At 37.4% G+C, this 23,220-nt stretch overlaps 1 protein-coding gene across 2 annotated transcripts in view; it reads left to right on the plus strand.

Moving 5' to 3' along the window:
- ASCC3 (activating signal cointegrator 1 complex subunit 3) overlaps window positions 1-23,220 on the plus strand; it is a 307,731-nt gene that overhangs the window by 267,969 nt on the left and 16,542 nt on the right. For both annotated transcript variants that reach the window (XM_075414315.1, XM_075414316.1), the window contains exon 37: window positions 16,062-16,286. In XM_075414315.1, the coding sequence (XP_075270430.1) occupies window positions 16,062-16,286 (225 nt within the window). The remainder of the gene's footprint in view (window positions 1-16,061; window positions 16,287-23,220) is intronic.

A 23,220-nucleotide genomic window follows, 5' to 3' on the forward strand; every position in this document is an offset into this window, starting at 1 on the left:
TCCATGAAGCGCAAAGGTAAATGGCAAATATTTCTGCTGTAGATGAAACCTGGGACCCTACTGTTAGGCAGGGATTGTAAAATTTAAAATTCATTAATCTTGCTTTATTTCTTTCTATTTTTTTTTTTCCTGGAAATATAGTCTTGGAAGTTGTCCATTTACAGTCTTAAGAGAAATGAGACTAAAAATAAATTTGGTTAGGGGTCAAAATGTGCCACGTGTCAACCTGAAAGATGATAAGGATGTATGAATGCTGGATGCCATTATAGCTGACAGTTTTTCCTTTTTATGCAGATGTTGATTTTCATAATTACTAGTGGAATTACTATTCTGTCTTATTGAAGGTGTAAATTGAAAGTTGTTTTCCAATCTGATGTAGCATTGAAATGAATTGCCATTTCAACAGAGTTGTTGCCAAGGATTTTTTTTTCCCCCGCAAACACTGTGAATTAATGAGTTTTATAATTACCGCAGTTGCTTCACACCTCTATTGTTAACCAATGACATTACATCTGCCTTGCTCCACTGGTGCCCTCCTCCTTCTTATTGCAGCATTTAGCAGTTTTGGAAATAGGGAATTACATGGCATGGGGTAAGTAGCCTAATTAGGTATAAGTGAAAATCCTGAGGGAAAAGGATATTTAAAAAGTAATTTGAAGAATCTCTTAATGATGCTGGAACTGAAAGCTGTAGCTGTAGTACAAAAAGGCCTGTTACCATTGCAAAATGTAATTCGTAAGTGTGTTTATCTGCTGATCACTCAGTTTTAAAGTTTTGAATTTTGGACTGTGTTATTTAAGAATAACCATCCAAAACATTTCTTAAATGCAGTTGCAGGATTTTGTAGATGTGTTGTGTGGGTCTTTTTTTAATTGGCATTGTTCATAATCTTGCAAACCTTTAGACATTTACAAGTTGTCTGATGTATACAAGGAGGGCAGAAGTGTACAATTGTAGCAAAGAAAATACTGATGTTGTGGGTTTCAAATGGGATATATACAAGTTTTTACCAAATTATCAATGTATAACTTGAAAAGGAGCAGAAGTTTGTTTAAAACAAAACCAGGAAAAAGCAAGACTGCATTCAAGAATTCAGAAATTTATGATTGTACGAAGGGTTTTAAATCTGAGTTTGATTAAGAGATTTTGCATTTCAGATTGGTATTTTGCGATGCTGATGAGAGTGGTCAGAATTCAGGATCATTCACCAATGAATTATCAATGCATCTTTGCAACTCGCATGAAAAAGTACTTTTGAATCATCCTGTTTCTAGTGCTGATGGGTCTCTGAAAAACGTCACGTGACAGCAAGGTTTCTTTCCACTTAGCAGTCAAGACCGTGAATGGTCTTCTCCAGTATCTGTTCTTTTCTCTGGTTGTATTTTATCTTTTAATTTGATCATCTGCCAGAATTTTGCAAGATCAGGTGAATTTTATTCAGTGTGGTTTAGGGGTTGAAGCATCCATAACATGAACAGGAACATGGCACATGTCGCAAGTATATAGTAAGAAGTGGTACGAATAGGTGGAGTACGGTCCCCTCACCCTTTCCCTTCTCCTCTCAGTAAATCTGTACTCGAGATCACAGAATCACAGAACGGTAGGGGTTGGAAGGGACCTCTGGGGATCATCTAGTCCAACCCCCCTGCCAAAGCAGGATCACGTAGAGCAGGCTGCACAGTACCGCATCCAGGCAGGTTTTGTGTGTCTCCAGAGAAGGAGACTGCACAAATCCTCTGGGCAGCCTATTCCAGTGCTCCGTCACCCTCAAAGAAGTTCTTCCTCATGTTCAGATGGAACTTCCTATGCTTCAGTTTGTATCCGTTACCTCTTGTCCTGTTGCTGGGCACCACTGAAAAGAGTCTGGCCCCCTCCTCTTGACATCCACCCTTAAGATATTTATAAGCATTTATGAGGTCCCCCCTCAGCCTTCTCTTCTTCAGGCTAAACAAGCCCAGCTCCCTCAGCCTTTCCTCGTAGGAGAGATGCTCCAGTCCCCTCACCATCCTCGTAGCCCTCTGCTGGACTCTCTCCAGTAGTTCCTCACCTTTCTTGAAGTGGGGAGCCCAGAACTGGACACAGTACTCCAGATGGGGCCTCACTAGGGCAGAGTAGGGGGGAAGGAGAACCTCCCTCGACCTGCTGGCCACACTGTTTTTAATGCACCCCAGGATACCACTGGCCTTCTTGGCAACCAATGTGTCTTGGGTTTGCAGTTAGCAGGCAAAGTTGAGATTCAGTTATTTTTGTAACGGACTTGTGCTAGTGGACCTGTAATTTTTCTGAGAGAAAATGTGTGATGCTTTTCCATAGAGCTTTCTTTAAAAATTTTCCTAAACGTGCTGCAGACAGTAGTAATCCAAATGAGCTTAATCACTGTTGAGTTATGGTACTTCTTGCATGAAGTATTATTGATGAGAAAGTGTTCCTGAATTATTACTGACAGGCTGGATTTCCCTGAGGTACCTAAAGACTGTTTCCTTTTATTCTGAAAGTTAGGTGCGGAGACTAAAACAGAAGTCTAGGTAAAAACCAGTGAGAGGTACTTTGGGGTATTTTTTGTAATTTTCTGTACTGAAGCAGCAGTCACCACAAATCTTTTTAAAATCAAATGTATGTTTGTTGTACCTTGAGGAAAGGAGGTATGTCTTGATGATTGAACAGGATGGTGATGGCTAGATCCACTAGCTTCATGGTTTTTGGTGATTTCTTACTACACTTGTTATCTGGTTAATATTCTTATTTACAGAGCAAATACTTTGTCATATCTGTTCATACTGGACAGCGAAGGGGAGAACATTACCATCTTTCACCCCTTGTTTTATCTGCATGTTGTTCCTTATTTTTATTATATATGTTTTGTTATGTATGTTATATATATGTTTTATTATATTTTTAAGTTCCTTATTATTATATATATTCCATATATCGTGCATTCTCAACAATATGAACATGACTACTGTGCCCACTCTACAAACAGGAACAGGCCTCAACTGTTATGCATATTTTAGTGGCCCCTTATAACAGGAGAAAACTGTTACCTTTGCCATTAAATATTTCCTTCACAATAAATCCATACCTAGGACTGTTCAATGCACAAATTTCATCCTAAACACAGGCATTTCCAGGATAATTTGCTTAATTTTTATACAGCCTATGTTATCTGGATTTTAATATTTTAAAACATTTGTGCTTCAGTTCCCACTTGGAACATCTAGATAGTTTTGCGGTGTGTTTAATAAAATAATTTAAACTTGAAAATTGTATTCAGCTTCATGAAAATAAAACAAAATGCTACATTGAATTTTAATAGCATCCAAATTTCATCATCTATATGCAGTATATTCGAAATATCCTGTACTTAGCAGAAAGAGTACTTACACACATGAATACTCACACATTAAATTTTTCTTTTTCTCTAGTCCCAGTAGATGGAGCAGTTTTGAATGTTGCTGCAGTACTTGAATATAGTACTTTTTTCCTAACATCATGACACAATTATTTCTTATTTTTCTTTTTCCAAATGATGTTTTGCTTTCTCATGTGAAAGCATGATATGCTGCCCACCTTTCCAGAAAAGCACAATCAGTTGGTAAATCAAGATGACAGTGCCCACCACTGACAGCTAACTGAACTTTCATTTTTATGGCACTAATAAGAAAGAATTACATTCAAAACCAGAAAATATAAAACCTTCCCATCTCCAGTACTCATGACTTTCTAATCTCCGATTAACAGATCTCCTGTTTTCCTGTTTTTTCCCTCTAATCTTCTTACTCAACTTCTGTCATTACTTGCCATTTTAAAAAATGGAATCAATACTGAGGAAACTTCCTGACATACATTTCCCACGAGATAGGCTGTAAGACAAGAACTGTTATCTTAGAAATAATATGGTAGCTTTATTTTTATTTTTTTTTAAATTGTTTTGATTGCAGTGCAGTGTCCAAGGGAAAAACTCGTGAAAGTGTATATAGCTGTGGTAATGGAAGCCAGTAGCCCCAGGCTATAGCCACATTTCAAGCAGCTGCCTTAGTAACTATTTCTGTCAGAAAAATGAGGAAATTAATTCCTTTAACAGGAGCTACAGATGCAGTTATAGCAGCTAAATGCTCGTGTATACCAATGAAAACTATTTTGATGAGCCAGAAAGCTATTACACTTGTATCTGCTAGGGTAGAGAGGAGTACTGTCCTGGGCTTGTACTTAACAAATGCGGATGTTAGCTGCCATCTGTGGCAAATCAGTGCTTGTCCTTGGTGTATATGCTAGGAGAAAGTTCAGTGGTAGCAAGCTTGGTTTAGCTGACTGCTTAAAGCTGCAGGCAATTCAACTGTGCACCATTTATTTATTTATTTATTTTAGCACAAAAGTCTTTTATTGACTACTTGGTTAGAATTGTAGCCATCGTTATTATGCAAGATTTCAAACTATGCATAGTTGTGTACATGCAGCCAATACTTTGCAAAGTATTCATGTTTAAAATGAAATGGGTTTTTTTCAGCAGTCATGTCATGTGGCTCTGTTTTCAAATATACAGTGTATTTGTTGAAATTATGTTTGTGTTTGTTGAAACAAAACAGAAGTTCTAAACTGCATCTTCATTAAGGTAAAACTGAACATATGAACTGCACATAAGCAGTGCTGCTTAGATGAATGGCTGTAGGTTGTCATGCCCCAAGTACTCCAGAAGGCAGTCTTACAAGCTCGGTGTGCCTTGAGCAAGTCAGTACAACTTCTGCCTACTTTGTGCCTCCCAATTCGTAATTAAAGCTCGACAGGCAAATATAGGCCCTCTGCAGCCTGCAGTTCTTTTGTCTTTACTGGTTTCTAGTTATTGCCTTTGCTTTTGATAGAATTATACTATTGCACTATAAATTATAGCAGTTGCAATTAGATTTCTGATGAGTTTGTTTTCACAGAACTCAGTTCACTTAGTGTCACCAACTCAGCCTACTGGCTGCGGTTTAAAGGCACACAAATGTTTTTCTCTGTCGGCAACGAAGTTATTGCTGAGAATGTAAAACTGTTAAGAAAGAGGGTGGCATTTTGTAGCTTGTTCTCTGATTGGAACAGAAATTTCAGGATAGGGATTTTTTTGGCTGAAATAATTGCATCATACAAGACTGGTATCCAGCATATATTGTTCCTTTAGCGTAGTAGTTTAAAAAAAAGGACATAAGAGGATTACTGATCAGTCCTTAATGAAGTATCTGACACTTGTATTTTCCTATTTACATTTAGATTCTTTCTTTGTCTCATTCTTTTCTTTTTTATCCCTGATGGAACCTGGCTAGCTTCAGAAGGTTGAATTTTATTTTACATGTTGATGTTATGTATTATCACTGATGAACTTTTAAGAAATCGGCCTCTCCTATTGTTTGCCTAGTATTCATACAAGATGCTCTATTTCACAGTTACTTAGGTAGCTCATGCTACTTATAATGTTAGAAGAAATTGCAGAGGAATTTTTTCTGCCAGAAGGCCAAAATTTTCTTAGCATTTGAAAAAGTCAATATGTTTATTTTTAAATTTGGTATAGCGTAGTAAGCTTGCTTTTAGAGAACAAACAGCTGCAGATTTTCTTCACCTCTGCAGTTTAATGAATGTGGGCCAGGCATCTGACAAACTATTGGAAATGTATGTGAAAACTGTCAAATTATGCACTTTTCTAAGTAATTTTATCTGGGATGCTGCTCAAATACAGCTTTCTTTAATTTATAGTAGATCATTGTCCTATTTCCCATGGAAGAGTCAAATCAGGCATCACCAGTTTGATTGGGTTGCCCATATGCCAACTTCCCCACTGCCTTTTCTTTCTGTCTTCCGGTGGAAAACACTAGCAAACCAGCAGAAGTTATTCAAACTACTAGTTTTCAGAAAGAAAAAATATCTCAATGCTGTTCCTCTCGGAGGGTGAGAAAATGTCTAAAATCCCTGTCACAACAGGTCTCTCAAATCCTTCTCTTGTCAAGGTGAAAGCATGCTACTATGTTCACATATTTATTTAGTGTGTGTATGCATGTCTAGGTACAAAATATTTTTAGATACAACTGATGCATACAATAGTAAGAAATTTTACCTTAAACATATTAAATAATTGAATGTACAATATTCTATACGTTAATGAGATTAATTCCAACTGTTTTATCATTTGCTTAAGGCAGGAAGCAAATGTAAACAACACGAGGTGTAGATAATAGATTATTTTTTCTTTTGTGTATGACTGTCTTAATATTTACTATATGCAGTCATATAAGATGCTAATTTTTAATACTTCTTTAGCTATAAGAATGCGTGTTTGCTTTCTCTTGATTCACACAGAACAGATGGATGCTTGACTGCCTGCTAATCCACAGCTGGAATGGTTTCAGCGGTTTCCACGTTGCTGGGTTAGAGTGGCTTTTCTAGTGGACTGAGAGGGCAGCAAGAGAGGGATATCATTATTCATCAGTATCCCAGTGGGATCGCTGCCAGCAGAGATTAATTTTTTCTGTTATGCTTGTAAAACAAGCTCAGGTGGAGTCTCTAATCCTCAGGGCACGGGTGGCAGATCAAGGAAGATGCTACAAAGCTAGTTAATTTTCAGATTCTAGGGGAAACAGAAGCTCTGTTAGATGTATAAATACATGATTGCAAATTTAAGTAGCTCAAATCCAAATGGGATCTTCCCAGACATCTGGTACTGAAAATCTCTGTTTTCTTTGTCTTTTAAAAGAAGTTCTTAAAACTTTGTACCAGAGGCAAAATATGTGCAACACTCATAATCGTCAGTTATCTCTCCATTTAATTTTCTTTTTAATACAGTACTTACAATGTACTTTAGATGAGTGCCTTTATTTGCAGGTAGAAAAGGCACAGTAGAAGTCTACATAGGAATATTGAGTCTACAATATTCTCACAAATCTGTGTACAGTGAACATCACCAAGAAAAATTATCACTTGCCAGCCAAAAGGGGTTAGATCTGCCCTAGTAATACAAGGTACATCCCGTTTGGGTAATGGGGTGTTCTGTTAAGGCCAAGTGTGGTACAAGGGCATTTTTGCCATGTTACTCACTGTATGAGACCTCTGGACATCCATGACAGAAGTGTTGATAGAACTTCCTCAAATCAAGCACACCAAAATACTGACAGATTGTCTCTTTTTTTAAATAGACCTCACATATTTTTCCTTTTATTGACTTTTTTGTTTCCTCAGTGATTACCCCGCTTCCCCACACCTGTAATTATCAGTTTCTTCCATCTCTGCATTACTTTGTAGCTCCTGAGTTCTTCAAAACATTGGTCAGATTTTCAGGCAATGTTAATCCACATAGTTACACTGAAAGGAATGGAGAAGTGCCAGTTTTTATCAGCAGGGAACTACCCTTATTGAAATTTACTTGCAGCAGCTGTCACTTCCTCTTACAGTTGTGTTTTTTTATTATTATATTAAACTATTTTCATTTAAAAGTGCTCAGGGTGAAACCAGTAGCATTGGCTTGCTGAAAAGACATTGTGCGTGTAGGCACCTTCCAAGTTTCCCATATATTTCTGCCAGTTCATATTGTTCTTCTATTATTCTGGGCTTGAGCGTCTCTTGAACAGAAGCTGCTAGTCATTTCACCACATGATGACAGGTATTCACGCCTGTGAACTTTTTATTCCCTTTTGTCTCTGGTCACATAGAAGTCTAGATCTGGAATTTAATCCAGTACAAAAATGCAGCAGTGTGCATTTGTGGCTCCCCACTAGGGGAGCTGCCACAGGTCAGCAGATCTGAAATCCGGTTTTCAACACACAGAGCTTTTACAGCTTGCCATTAACATATACAGTATGTAAGGGCCCCATTTCACATAAAGAATTAGTAGCGTTTACTTCTGTTTCCATGCAGAGTAGCATTAACTTAATGCAGAGGTCTGTTAACTTCTTCCCTGGGTCTGGGCTCTGCATTGGAAGATCCCAATGGAGGATCAAAGCCAAAGATGGAAAATGACTGATCGCTTTCCCGGGGAAAGCTGTCTGCCAAGGTCTGCTATTACAATTTTTATTGCTATCATCATCTCAATCAGTAGTTGAGCCAACTGATTCAGCCAAGCTCAGCTTCAAAATGTGGACAAACGTCCAAATAGAACTGAAGTAGATTTCTCATGACAATCAAACTTTTGTATGTATACTCAGAGAGATTTTCCCAGTTTTGTGGTAGCACATTACTGAGTTCATGCACTGTAAAGCCTTTCTGTATTCGTGCAATACAGTTAGTTTCAATACAGCCAAAACCAGATGATTTTAAATCTGTCCTGTAATATGGCTTGAGATTACAGGGAAAGAAAGTTGTGGATCACTGCCCCATCTAGGTATTAAGATTAAAAAAAAAGGGGGGTGATGATAGTGCATGCAGGATGTCCAGGTTCAAAGCGTTCTCATGAAAAGTAATAGGAAAAGTCAGGCATCTTGGAGAGGTGAAAATCTCAAATATACCATTTCCAGTGATAAAATGTAATAATTCTCTCACATCACTATAATTCACTTTATAAATGGAATTTATACCATTCCATTTATATTTATTTGCTGTGGTCAAAGTAACTCATTCTGGGTGAATAATGTGTATGCCATACCAGCTTCAGATTTTTGCTCATATTTTTGTCCTGCTTCAGTCTTCTTTTGCATTTATTTTTCCTTAAACTGTGCAAGTTTTACAGGCTTTCTTATAATCAATAATTTCACTTTAAAACCTGAGAGTAAGCTAAATTCACCTCTATGAAAGTTGTACAGCTTAATACTATGAAAGTACCTAGACATTCAGGGGGAAAATGAATGTATTGTAAGAATGGTTTTTATTAGGATTGGCCAAAAAGTAGCACTAAATTGTGATTGTGATCATAAACTTTATGAAATATGGTTCGTGAGTGTTAAAATCATTAATTCATTCATTGTTTTAATATGTTTTAGTAAAGTATGCAATTTAAAAAGGAAACTATTCTGAAACAGAATGGTTCTATAAGCATAGTTTTTACCGTTTGGTAAATCAATTACAATGATTGTATTATCTATTACTGTGTCTTCCCGTGTGTATCTTCCTTCCCATGTCCAATTATTGTTATTCTATATAATCCTCCCTCTCACATGTGCTAGCATGCTTGCATTTTCTTTTAGCAACTCTAGGCTGAAGCAGAGGTCTGTAATTTAACTTTGCACGTTAGAAGTTCCCAGATCTGCCAGGTCACTCTCCGCTACTGGTAGCTAATATTGCTGACCTCCTATTGCTCTGCACGCAGTGGCAAAGGTCTTTCAGACTCCTGACCTCTGGTCATCAGGAATGTCATCAGTAGTTTGTAGTTTGGATGTTTTAAGTAAGAGGTGAACTTGTGAAATCTAAACCCTTCAGGGTGTTTTTTAGTGATCACTCAACTGTTTCATTGCCCTAGCTTGTACTTTTTATGATGTCTGTAATTGTAAAATTCGCAGTGTTTATCGTATGCAGCTATTTAAAAACAAAAATCAAACACTTGTCTGTTTAAAGTGAAAAGTCTGAGAATACAGTTAGATATGATTTCTCTGATCGCTAACATGAGAAATTTATAAGAATTGTAAGAACTTTTAACTTGTATGTTCTTCTAAACTATGTTTGTAGGTCCTACTACTGAAATGAGTCCATTTTAAATCCTGAAAGATAGTTATAAATTAATTTTTAAAAAATAATAGATTTATGTAATTGCATGGGGATGGGTTTTACAACTTTATCTCTTCAACTTCTCACATTGAACTGGAAATTTCCAATACCCTTTCTGGGAAGTCTTAAATCTAGAGACGGAGCCCGGGGTAGCCCAGCCTCACTATTGTGCTCCTACCTAGTTAGTTGGGTTAACTTTACTGTTTGAATTCTATACTTTTTTTTTCACATATATGTTTTATCTGTAAAAACACTTTAACCACTAATTAGATAATAAATTTAAAAGTTAGTATTGGTTTCAAAAAGATGCTGAGCAACCCTTATCCCTTGGATGTTGCTCTTGATCCTACGCGTATCTGTTTGGTTTCCTTCTGTCATTTTTCCAAAAGTATAGAGTGGAGAGTACTCCAACGGATTCCTAGAGAAGCAGCAAGATCTTTTTCCCATTTCCCAAACTGGAGCAGGCGAGTTAGGGCAGTCAGAGTCCCCAGGGGGAGGCACCGGTGCTGGAGAAAGACCCCCTTCTCTGCAGCCCGGGCCGGCTGGCTGCTGTCTGCGACGCGGGGGCTAGTGCGGGGCTTTGCCTTCTGCCTTCCCTCCCTGCCAGCCACTGGCCCTGGAAGGAAGGGATGGGAAAGCCCCCCTGAGGAAGGAACTGTGCAGCAGGGTTGGCTCCAGTATGCTGGCTGCCATTCGATTGCACTGCCACGCACACATGCAGCTGACAGAGAGAGATGTTACGTGGTAGATGAAGGCAAGGAGCGTATATGTAAATGGTCTCTGATGAATTACAGTATCATGTAGCAAATATATTCTAATCTTGCCTGCCAAATTTTGTTTTCTTCTTTTGCATCATGTTAGCCACTCTTCAAGATCTCTACAAAATTTCAGCCTGCTCTGTTGCTTAACAGAGCCTACCAGGCTGCCCTGAAAATCTGGGACATAACCAAGTATGTTTCTATATGTGTAAAACAGAGCGAGGAAGCTCTCTGTGCAAGTGTTTGCTGTCTAAAAGAGGGCTTCCAATCTAAATATCCCTCTGTTATGTAGCGGCTTCAATAAGCTGCTAGAAATTTTTTTTTTTTCCTTTTTGTCTGTAATATGAATCTTGAAAACCTACATCATGTTTGTTCTCAAAACTTATAACTAGTAATACATGTTTATAACTGTCTTTAACTGGGATGTTGTCCTAGACCTTTTATATCTAAGAGTAAAAACAACCCAAACATTTTAAACTTTGGAAGTTTGAATTATGTTGCATAAAACTGAGACCGAAGCATATACATTTATAGGCTACCAATAAACTTCTTCAAATAGGAGTTTATAATGGAATCACTAACACAGATATAATTTTCAGAGCAGTAATTCTAGCAAGTACTTCTCCAATTCCATTTTTCGATCTGCTTTATTTTTTTGGTGTGAGCTGAAAAACAACTTTTAAGTATGTGGTCAGTCTGTGCTCTTTTGTCTTTTTTTTTAAGCACATGTTTTCTCGCATTTATTTGTTTTCTGAATATAAAGCTAAGCTTGATTGTGTTCCAGCTGCCTGCCAGGATGCATCAGTGTAAATCTAATGTCTTTCCTTGTAAATCAAACTCACGCTTGAAAATGTGAAGATAAAATACAGTATAAATATGTTGATGAATTTAAACAATTTTCATAATATATATTTGTGTTATTGTTATGTCACATAATACAGTCTTGTGCTTTTGGTAAAAGCATGGGCAAAGGAAGATTAACTTGGGAACTTTAGTTAAGCCATGTTTTTATTTTCCTCATAATACAGCTAACAGGGTGAAATGAGACTTTTGTCATCACATGAATGGGAATATATGTATGTATATATAAAAAACTGAAATAGTTTCAAATGTTTTTAAGTACAGAATTTCAAGCATCCTCAAAGAAAATATTAGAATTAGTGAATCTATTGAAAGACATTATTATCCAGTTTCCTAGCTACTCACAAACTATCAGTGCTTGTTCTTTCTCTGTTTTGACCATGCTATTTTTCTCTGTCCTATACTAAGGGTAACATAGGTGTCACCCAAACGAGGACTTACAGACTGCTTTAGAGATTGGAGTACAGCTATTTCCTATATGCTGTAGCACTATGTGGAAATGACAGGTCAGAATATCGCACTAAAAGACTCTGTAATGCTTTGTACAACAGAACAAAAGACAGAAGTCAATTATATAATATTATTATTGGGCTTATATTTGCCTGTCTAGTTACTTAAAGATAGAAACATGCTGTTTTCACTTGGAAAAATAAATTGCAAATTGGCATACCTTTGAACTTCTGATAGCAGAGAACTAAAATTTACTTCATAAGGTATTAGTGTTAATTGTAGAACAGCTGTAAAAAAACCCCACATTTATTTATTGCAGCTTATTTTTTATTTTTCATTCTGTGCAAAAAAGTATGATTTTTTCAGTAATTCAGCATGTACTTAAACTACCAGAAGTTTATGTATTTTAAACCAAGGTTCAGGTAAAGAGGATGCTATTATATTAGCTATAAATGATCCTCATCTTTTCTCCTTTTTTATTAATTTGGTAGTTACTTTTAGTGCTAGGTTACTGCAAGTTTTTTTAATATTTTAGCTTAATGACTGTTAAATTTGGTATCAAATTTTCTAGAATGCTTTTCCCATGTTTCTTGCTACGTCAGAAACTTGAAAGAGAGCAAAACACACTGCAAGTTTATTATTTAAGTTGAAAATATCTTGTGTTTGGGTTCGCTGTACCTATATAAAGAAGAGGAATGTACAGGCAGTCAGTCAGCTCTAAGGTAGTTTCAATAACAGCATCACTAAAGAAAAGACTACTGGTTCAACTCTGGAATGTGAGAAACTATTTTTGGTGTGTTTTAGACCCTCATTGTTACAAATTAATCAGCTGCTCTTTAAAGTCTAGAACTCATTAACTTTATAAGTTTTACTGTTCCCATGACTGAACTTAAAATATTCGTTTACTTTAGCTGCTCACCTTGATCCCATTTTTGTCTGTGCTCCTCAAGTATCCTCTTCTGTCATGTAGACAGACAGCAAGATGTAGGTACTTGGGATTTAAAATATTTCAGAAGGTTTACATGTGGTATAAGTTTATAGTTCAGCTCTTGCTATAAATCAGTAATTTCAGACAAACTTATACATATTGTGGGCAGCAAGAAAATCTGATTTGTTTTAACCCTATGGACACTGCATAGCATAGTACTCGCTCTGTTGGATACCTTATTTAAATTTTAGTTTAGTCTGACTTCTCAAATGCTTCATAGCACCAGAAAACTGCAAAAGATAACTTTTAAAATAGGATGAGTTGTTTACATTTAGAACAATTCTAACGATTCAAATAAAGGGTAATGATAAGCTGCATATCTGGAACACCATGTTGCAGACAGGACTTGTAAGATGATTCTGTGGCTGGTGTTATGCAGGAAACAGAATTCAATTATCAGAATAACCCTTTGGTCTTGTAAAATGTAACTGTTGAGTTTATGCAGGTCTTCGTGTGAGGCTTCTCACTGACAAAGCAAGTTATGGTCTCCTGTATGACCCTGCATCATATACAGGTTGAAATGTAGGTTGAAGAGGACTCTTACACCTTTGAAATGATGCAGCAGTCTCTAATGCCCAAAAGAAGACATTATTGGGAAAGTCCATCACAGACCTGTAGAAAAGAGAGATGTGACATGATTACCAAATGCAGGACTGCAGAGCCCATAGCTAAAATTCCTAGTTATCTCCTGGTATACTCCAAGTTATGCTTAACTGTATAGGTGCTTGTAAACATATTATTTGCACATGGGCTGCAATAGTCCTGATTTAACAGAAGAAAAAGGGAAAGTGAAAAATGCACAGCACTGCTTTGTGCTTTAACTATAAAGTTTGTATTAAGTTTCTTGACTTTAGAATGAAGATTAATGATTGATACGTAATTTGATCTGTTTCCTCACCCACGGAAGTAAGAACGGTATTCAGATGCAGTGTACTAAAATAATATATATTATATATTTTGTGGAATAGTTGAAGCTATAGCCTTTGCAGAACAGATTGAGATTCACAATGAAAAAGAAAACTAAAATGAAAAAATATTGAGTGAACAGCAGGGCCCATTTGAGGTGATTACAAAGGATGTTTCTTTATTCTGTCTTTTCTTGTGCAACCTGAAAACAGTAGCAGGGGGTTACAAGCAGAGTTCATCACAGAGTTGTCAATCACTGTCATTTAACATTTTGCAATGGAAGATGTCTTTATTCAAGGACAGCTGGGCAAATCAGAGAAACAGATTTGTAGTTAGTAGTCTGTCCAGCCTACACTAAGCAAACAAGGACAGGGCAGACATACTGGCCTCTCACATAAAAATATAATGGACTCCGCTGACCTCGGTGCCCTCCATTCAGCTTCATTCTCAGTTGTATAAAAGCTTCACTACCCATTCTCAATTTCCTTTAATTACCTACATGATGCAGATAAGAAAATGAACCTCACTTACTTACAGTCAATGATCACAAACAGGAAATTAAGTAGGCAAGTTGTTTAAAATAAGAGGAGTGTTTTGGAGGTAAAGAAAACATGTGCTGGCAAAGAATTAGGGAAAACGCATTTTCAGGAGTACCAATTGGTGTGGAGTGACTTGGCTGATCCTTCTTCTTTCTGCTACTTTAAACTGCAAAGCAAAACTAAGTAAAAAATCTCCTTGGTAAATATTCTTTAAAATATCTTTGAAGGAGAAGCCAGTTAAATAAAAAGAGTGAAGCAAACATGCAGCCCTCTATAGGGCTTAAAAAGATTGTGACCCTAGGTTCAGAGAATAAATGACCACAGTTTTCACAAGAGATCTAGCAGAGACATCCAGGATTAAGCAGCAGTTGTCTTTAGTCAGTCTTCACTTCTAATCTGCAGTTGAGATATGAAATAAATTAATGACATTCTGATTTTCTTTCCTAATCTTAAATTGTCTAACACATATCTTTCCTTTTACATTTATATCACAGTGTGGGTGTATATTCATTGTGCCATTAGAGAAAATAGAAAATTTTGTGCTGTCTGTTTCCAAGAGGGTGAAAAGCAGCTATATAACTGTTTTTAGGAACTGTCAAAAAAGGTTCTATGTGTTAGGATATTAATGAGTGGATACGGTGCTTTGCAAGTCAATTAGGTAGTTCTATTAGATGTTCTAAAATTGCCATTTTTCTTTACCTCACTCTGCATTGGTTACCGTTGTGAATATTTCATTAATATGGATTTGCAGGAAGTCTGACTGGAGATTGAAGACTAAAATGCATAATATCGAATCTGTAGTTTAAGAGGAATATAAAATCCTGAACACTTTAATTTAATGGTCTCCAGTAAGCCCGTAGTTTGGAACACATTGCCCTTTGGGCTACCCAAATGACTTTTTATTTTATAATAAAAGAAATACACTCTCTGAAATTACAGATGGAAAAGATATCGCATACTATAAAACTCTTACTTTACTTGCAAGTTTTATACTTTAGAAAGATCATTCTCCTTTCAAACAAGAATATGTACACAGACATGCACAAGAGGATTTTGTGGAGGAAAAAAATTTACCAATTAAGTCACAGAACTGACTTTTCAGGCTCCATTATAGTTCTTGGGATGTTTCTGTTGAATTTTCTTTCTTTCAGAGATTGTGGATTTCCCTAGCAGGAGAATGAACATCTCTGCTCTGGCTACTAAAACAGTCATACTTGTTCCTCTCAGCTCCAAGGATGTTGCTACTCATAACTACGTTTCGATTACCTGTTGTTGTGCAGCTCCTTTTTGCAACAGTGAGAAATTTCTTAGGCAGCTGTCATTTTGAGATGAGTGGTATTAGTCCCACTCTGGAGCACAGAGGATAGTTTTCAGCATCTGCTTAGAATTTTGCTCTTTGCTTTGATCACTGATGGTCTGTTCCTTAGACACTGACTGCTCAAAATATTGAAAATATAGTTTAAAAGAACCTTACCAGAGCTGTTTCAAACCCACTGTATTTTGAATACAAAGACAAAAGTAGAAACCCTGAAAACTGAAAACCTGAATTATTGACTTCTTTATAGCTAACCTTACAATGTTTTTGTGAGCCAATCAGGGCAGAATATCTGTAGAAAGTCATCTCAAATACTGCATCCATCCAACGAATATATTTATTTCACTGCGTTTATTTTCTTCTTCTCTAATACTAAAATCAGCTATGCAAAATAATTTTCAAACCTATAATTGTGTGAATATTGGTCAATATTTTACTAGCTATTGTTTTCCCGCACACATGATGTTGATAAATAAGTATGCTTTCTAAATATTAAGATGCGGCTATTTTAACAATTTACTTTTAATGTCTCAGTAAGGAATAATAATTATTCTGAAATTAATTACAGTGGTTTTTGTTTTTTTTTTAAGAATGCTGATGAGTACACAGATCTGCCTGTGAGACACAATGAAGATCAGATGAACAGTGAACTGGCAAAACATCTTCCAATTGAAGTCAATCCCCATTCATTTGACAGTTCACACACAAAAACGCACCTCCTGCTGCAAGCCCACTTCAGTCATGCCATGCTGCCTTGTCCGGATTATGCGACCGATACCAAGACAGTGCTGGACCAAGCAATTAGAATCTGTCAGGTACAGTAAGGCATTTCAATATTTATGTCTTGTTGTTTTACTGTATATTATTAGTGTGTTGTTGGATTTTGAATAGTGAAAAATCTGAAGATCTCTTGCAGTCTTGTGGAGAACTGGTGCCACATGGTATGATACCGCTTTGTTTAGGGAAGAACTAGATACCCATAAAGATGCCCACTTTACAGAACTGGAGGTAAATAAACTGATGGTAAAAGATTGTGGTACCGTGGTTGGATGCATCTGTTGCCATAGGGCTGACCTTTTCTTTCTTATGCAACAGCTTTCTATCTCTGTATTGTGGAACATTGTATATGAGTCATTCCTACATGGGTGTGCTCCCTGCAGTTTGTTATGCTGACCCCCAAAAACCTGTCTCCCATGGGTACTTTTATTTTTATAGCACCCAAAAGCGTTGTAGTCACAACCAAGCATAAACAAAGGATGTATTGAAATGTGGTTGGGGACGAGATTCAGGGTTTTTCTATAGCTTGCGAAAAGATACTTCTTCTATTTCCCAGTCATCATAAAGTCAAAAAGCATGCTTTTAAACACAGATTTTAAACTCAGTCTGGAGGCTTGTGACTTTTACAGTTGCACTGCAGTCGCAGCCCACAAAAACTAAACTGACCATGGAGAGCACTGGTAGCAAGCGATCACGTGCACTGCTGCATGCCTCAAAAGAATTTTAAAGCAGCAATTTGAGTTGGGCAGAGTGCTGCCATCTCTGAAAAGCTTAGTTACAGTTACAGCAGGAAGGGTGAGCTGTAGCTGACACAGAGAACAGCCGCCCCTCTGATTCTGCCAGAAAGGAATAATAATCTCTTTAGCAGAACTGGACAAGGACTCATTCACAGGTTCTTGAACATTAGGTAGCCTTCAACAAACTTTTGTTTTATTTTCCTCGCTTCCATATCTGTAAAATAGGGACAGTGATTGTTTCTTCCTACAGTTTTTGTTTGCTCAAATTTTAATATCCTCAGTGATCTATGTGTCAACTATCAGAATGAGTCTTTGATCTTGTTTGAAGCCTGTTGGCAGTCTGGTAACTGCAGACATCATTGTGTCAAGCCTACCAGTTCGTAAAACCACTCTGTGAGAAATTATTAATCACTGGTCTAGAAAAACAAAGTATCATGGGCAAGTTAGTGTCCACTGATTTGGGTGAGTCTCAACCTTGCACTGGCAAAAACTGCAAGCTTGTAATACTCGTATCAAACAGAGCAAAACTAAAATTAAGAAAAGGAAAGTAAGAAGCAAATAACACCACAGATGTTACTGCTACACGGTCTTAAACTTCGCAACCAGAAGTGCTTGAATGCAAGTCTACTCCAAATATTTAGAATCAATAAAATCATGGTGCTGAAAGCTTCATTTATGAACAGTTATTATTCCTAATACTCAGTTATTAGCAGAGAACAACATCACTTGCTCAAGTAAAAAAATTCAAATTTGTGTTCAAAGAAATCACATACTTAAAGTTCATTTAGGTGTCTGTGGAATTAGCGTTTGGGGGTTAATTACATATTTGGAAAAAAATGTAAATTAAAGATTTGTTTCAATAATTATTTTGATCAATATTTATCCCACTTTGCTAAGAAATGTATTTTTTAATCCTACTACTGCATAATAGGTATTTCAGAAATAATAATGATTCAGAAGAAAAAGCCCTAAAATATTGAACAGTTCCTTTAAACTGAAGTAGAGTTCAGAAGAATACTGTTCCATACTGTGCCTTGGCACTCCGGCCTTTGGTTAACTACTACATAATGTTACATATACAGTCATCTTAGCAAAAAAAAAGTTCCTCTTTGAAAAAAAAAAAAGAAAAAACATGCAAGCATTTTTGTATTTTGAAGTTGGCGCATGGTTTACATCTCTTGGGAGAATATTTGTTCCATCTTATTAGTCATGCTTTCCAAACGGAGGTTAAAGTTCCCAGAATCTAAGCAATAGACAGGGTTACACTTTCAATACTGGTTGTTACCTTTTTCCTTAGCACTGACCTGCTGATGAACTCTGGGTCAACAGAGGTGGAAAAAAAGACGTTAGTTGTGAGAAAAGGAACTGAACCAGAGAAGGATCCATTGATGAACACATTCAGTGGGTGATGTTCCCTGTGTGTGTGAACACGCGCTTGCCCACCGCCAGACGTAAAATACAGCGGCGAGACGGGAGTTGGTTTTCGAGTTACGCTGAACTTCTGTTTATTTACTTACAAAGTACTTTAGCTGTTAAGGTTGTATAGCTAACCTTCAAACTGTGACCTGAACATAAACTGTTATTTCTGCTGGCGGGTATGTGGATGACACACTTTCCATATCAGCACTGCTTCTCTGTTACAAGAAAGCAAGATCTTTCAAAGAGCTTTTACAAGTGGTTGTGTCTCAATACATACAGCAAGCCTCCATCCCAGGTCCCCTGCCAAGCAGATCTGCCATCTCTAGCCACAATACATAAGCAAGCCTCTTCCCATGGCAGGCTATTGAACTTCTCCACTCTTCTGTGCTGTCTTTCACCTGCATCAGCCTTCTCTCACGTTGTTCCTTTCACATCCCACCCGTTGTGTCCTCCCTCCCATCTGTCCAACGTCCTCTGGGCCTTTTTCATCACTACTGGCTTTAGGCCGAGTAGTGTTAAAGGTCAGAAGAAAACTATGTTAATAGCATCAGATAGATAAAAGTAGCTGATGGATTTCAGGTAAGATTGCACTCTCTTCTAATTAAAAAAAATATGCAACCACTCTTAAATTAATTTTCCTGGTATGTCTTAGAAGTTTTGTGTTTCTGTTAGAATTCTGTTCATCTATATTCTTAGTGAAAGATAGAAGTCATAAGTATGTAGCAGAACTTGAGGAGTCATGTTGCTAGCTCAACAGAGGAATGTAATTGTTGACGTAGAAAAAGGAAGAGATATATGCTGTTACAGTTTTCCGAGAGTTAGCATTTGTTAGGTATAGATGGAATTCATTATAGCAAGATAAAATTTAGTATCTATATACCCAGGATGAAATACAGAATTCTTTCCCTTTTACTGCAGAAATATGGGGAATAGCAATATGTAACCTTCTGGAAGGTGAATGCCTTTCTGCTCCCATACCCATCTCTGTAATGAATGGCCATTGAGGCATTCACTAGACTGAAGGAATGTCCCTGCTCTACATTGAGAAGCTCAAGTCAAAACCTAACACGTTTGTTATCAGTGACAGGCTTTCATAGATAAAGCACAGAAGGTTCCCATGGCTTAAAATATCTGCCATGACTTCCTGCATGACCTTGGCCAAGTCATTTAATTTTTATTTGCCTCTGTTACCTTTAATACAATTACAGGAGACTGCATATTCTCTTCAAGCCTAGCACGCTGTCTGCATTATTTTTACTGAATAGATGGCGAGGACTCCAACAGCCACTCAAAATCAAACAATTCTTCGCTTCTTGCAGAAGAACATCAAAGAATAAAAATTCTAATTAAATGATTTGTCTGATATTTTTGTAGAATATAGTTATTATTGTAAAGACAATACCCCACCTTTTTTCCTGTATCTGATTTTAGAAAATGTGAAACAGACTAAATCTAATCTCTTTTTTACTTCTTTTCTCAAGCCTTATATTTTGTGACTGTGTATTCAGCGATCAGTTCTTACTCTGCTGTTCTAAGACTATCACCTATATTTGCATTAATTGAAATGGATAATTGAGGCAGTAATACTGTCAGTCTCAGATTCAGCAGGGCAGTCTCTTCTCAGAAATAATGTGACAGTTGCTGGCTTTGCATTGGGATTGGCCACAAGCCTCCACTTGTAGTATAATCGTTGATAAAATATTTTAAGATTGCCAGGAGCAGAACTGCTATGGAGCTCAGCCTTAACCTGTGAGAAGTGTTTACCTATGGATGTGTTAAGCACATCTCAGTAGGGTAGCTGTGCACTGAGAGAAGATGGACATGAAGTCAGATTCCAAACTGCAGAATAAAGACTAGCTTGCATGGGAAACATGCACGTCCCTGAAACGAGGACCTTGTAATGCTGTCACTGATGGCCTGCCTTTCCCCATCGTGCCGCTCCTCCGGAGAATCTAATTTTGACAGGAGAGGAAAAACTTTTTGGGTTAAACACTGCATTGCCTTAGGTGGACGATGATGTGCATAACACCACTTTGCCCATGCTAAAATAGTTAAAGTAAATAAGCTGTCTCTGGTCACCTAAATTGCAACTTTTGCTAGAGTTTTGCTTATGAGAATCATCTTTGTGGTACGTGTTCAGAGTTGTCAAATATTGCCCAAATAAGCTATCTTTTAAGAGCTAGCTTATGTACAAGGTGCTTACTCTACTAAACTGCTGGCTGTTCTGGCTGATGGTGGGAGCTGTATCTACTGCTCCTCACATGAAAGGCACTTTCTGGCCGTACCAGCACAGCTGCGAACAGCAGAGGTGCCCAAGCTGCACTCCCCTCAGCTATGGAGTTCCCATCCTCCCCGGACCCTCCTCAGTTCCTAACAGCTACTAAAACTATTGAGCTGGGAAGCCATATCCCTTGGATCATTTGTTTTGCTGCTTGTGAGGAAATGGAGAAGCTCTTAAAGATGCTCAGTGTGTTTTGAGCTCATGTGTTGTCGGTTGTTAGCGCGGGTGTGCCAGTTGCTTGCTGCAAGGTGATGTGAGCTACAGGAATGGCCTGGTTTACAGTTGTGTGTGTCAGATTTGTCCAGAAGTGCCCAGGGAAAGAGATAATTGCTTTGTTTAATGGGTGCATTGGCAAATACAAGTAAATGGTAGCTTTACTAAAGGAAGGGAAGAGAATCAAATTAACTTGAGAATGCAGAGGATCATTCAGAAACAAGCAAAGAGCAGAGGCCATATCTCTTTAGCTACTACACGTATTCTTTGTGTGTGCGGTGATATACCAGTGATAGTACCATGTTTGCAATTTTACTTAAATACTGGCTACTTTTGTGGTTGCATGGCTATTATTCCACATTAGGAGGGTGGAAATGATAGAATAACCAAAAAACTTGTAGCGCATATACTGTAGAGTAGCGCTCATTTATAGACCCTGAACAGCAACGGACAGCTTTGTGGTGAAAGGACCTGGACACGCTGGGGTGGAATTACTTGCTGTCTGCTTGTGTTTTATGTGGGAGGAGGGAGGGTTACCTTTGTGGCAGTGGTGTTGGGGTTTTTGCTCGCTATGGATAATTGGTGAACTGGTGTATGGAAGCATCCTGGTGAGAGTTTAATGATGATTTGGTGCTGCTTACATATAATCCCTCCCCCACCCATGACAAACCTTTTCCCAGTTGGGGCTGGAGGAAATGAGTAATGCTTAACCCATTTGTGTGATCAATTCACTTAAGCAGCTACTGTGAAATGTTAATCACAACTTTAATTTGTACTGCATTAGCATTTTGATTAACTTGTAGGCTTGCTAGCACACTTGAAGCACTTTTGCTCATAGTTACAGCTCGGAAATGACTTTTTGATTAATTAAGTTTGTTAGACAGCAGCTGAGCTTCCTGAATGCTAACCTTATGGGGCTAAAAGTTCAGGAGAAAGTTACCAGGAATAACTGTTGCTGTTGAAAAGGATTCTTGTGAATGCACTCAAATATTTTTAATTATTGACAAAATATTACGCTACTACTTTGAAACTGACTTTAAACTCTAAAGAGGACAAATGTATCGTGAGAAAGATGCTGTATAGTTTTCATGGGTTTGGTAGATTTGTGTAAGATTTGGAACAAATGCCATCTTTAAGACATTGTTTATGTTAAGGAAACAGATTTCTTGCCAAGAGATTTTTCTCAAAAACATTTTATTGTATTTACAGTTCACTAGCATAGTAGAGAGTATGAATGTATTAATTACTAATTTGAAAATCAATTGGATACTGGGACTCAACAAGTTCTGAACATGTTGGGTGATGCCCTCCCAAGTTTATGTTGCTGGTGTCACATTCCATAGCTACTTGTATCTCTGCAATACTATCCCCTCGAAAAATCAGTAAGAACCCAAGGGTTGCACTCCACTAAATGTAAACAGTGAGTTGTCCTTCCCCTGGTTCTGATCGTACTAATAATGATACTATGGAGGCTAAAGGATGAACACAGGGATAGGAATCTTACAAAGCAGCTAGCAAGGTCGTAATTTACATACATCAGTGAGACCTTTATGATGATGGGAAAATGAAAAATTAGTCTCTTGTAGGGGGTCGCAGAGCGTATGGAAGAGGGAGCTGAATATGCTTGTAAAAAAAGTGAAGGGAAGGGGGATGCAGAGGGCGGTATAAAAAGAGTGCCTTCTGAATAGGATTAATTACGTCTTATTCACTGTATCTCTGATAAAGTACAAGGGGGTGGGAGGGGTCTGTAGGCTGAAACTATACAGCTGTATGAATCCGATTTAATTGATCTGAAAGAACTCCTCCCCCTCCCCAAATACATTTCTGAAAAGTGATCTTGGACTAGATCTCTGAAGTGCAAAGGTTCCGTAGATACCCTTTTTACCAATATATACCATACAAAAGGCAGTGACCTTAAAATCCGCTGTTAGACTTCTTCAAATAAATTCCAACTTTTCAAGTCAGTTGTTGTTTCTGGGGTGGATAATTGAAGCATCATAATCATGATTTATATAAAAACATGAAACTTATAATACTCGGCAGGCTTAAACATCTGGAAAAATATTTTACTTCTGTTAGTATGATCTCAAGTCACATATAGATCATAATCTAATATTACATATTGGAAGGCTTCCTACATTTGAAGCATGTGCAAAAAACCATTTATTATTATTCTGAATTCATAGTTTTCAGGAAAATGGATTAAATGCATACACTTTCGCATATTACTATCTATAAATATTTGTCATATAACCTCTGTAGTCCTAAACAGCTGTAATTAGGCACCATGCTAATGCTTTTAATAGATCTGTGGATTTAAAC

The sequence above is a fragment of the Opisthocomus hoazin genome, chromosome 2 (genome assembly GCF_030867145.1).
Source record: "Opisthocomus hoazin isolate bOpiHoa1 chromosome 2, bOpiHoa1.hap1, whole genome shotgun sequence".
Taxonomy (NCBI): Eukaryota; Metazoa; Chordata; class Aves; order Opisthocomiformes; family Opisthocomidae; genus Opisthocomus; species Opisthocomus hoazin.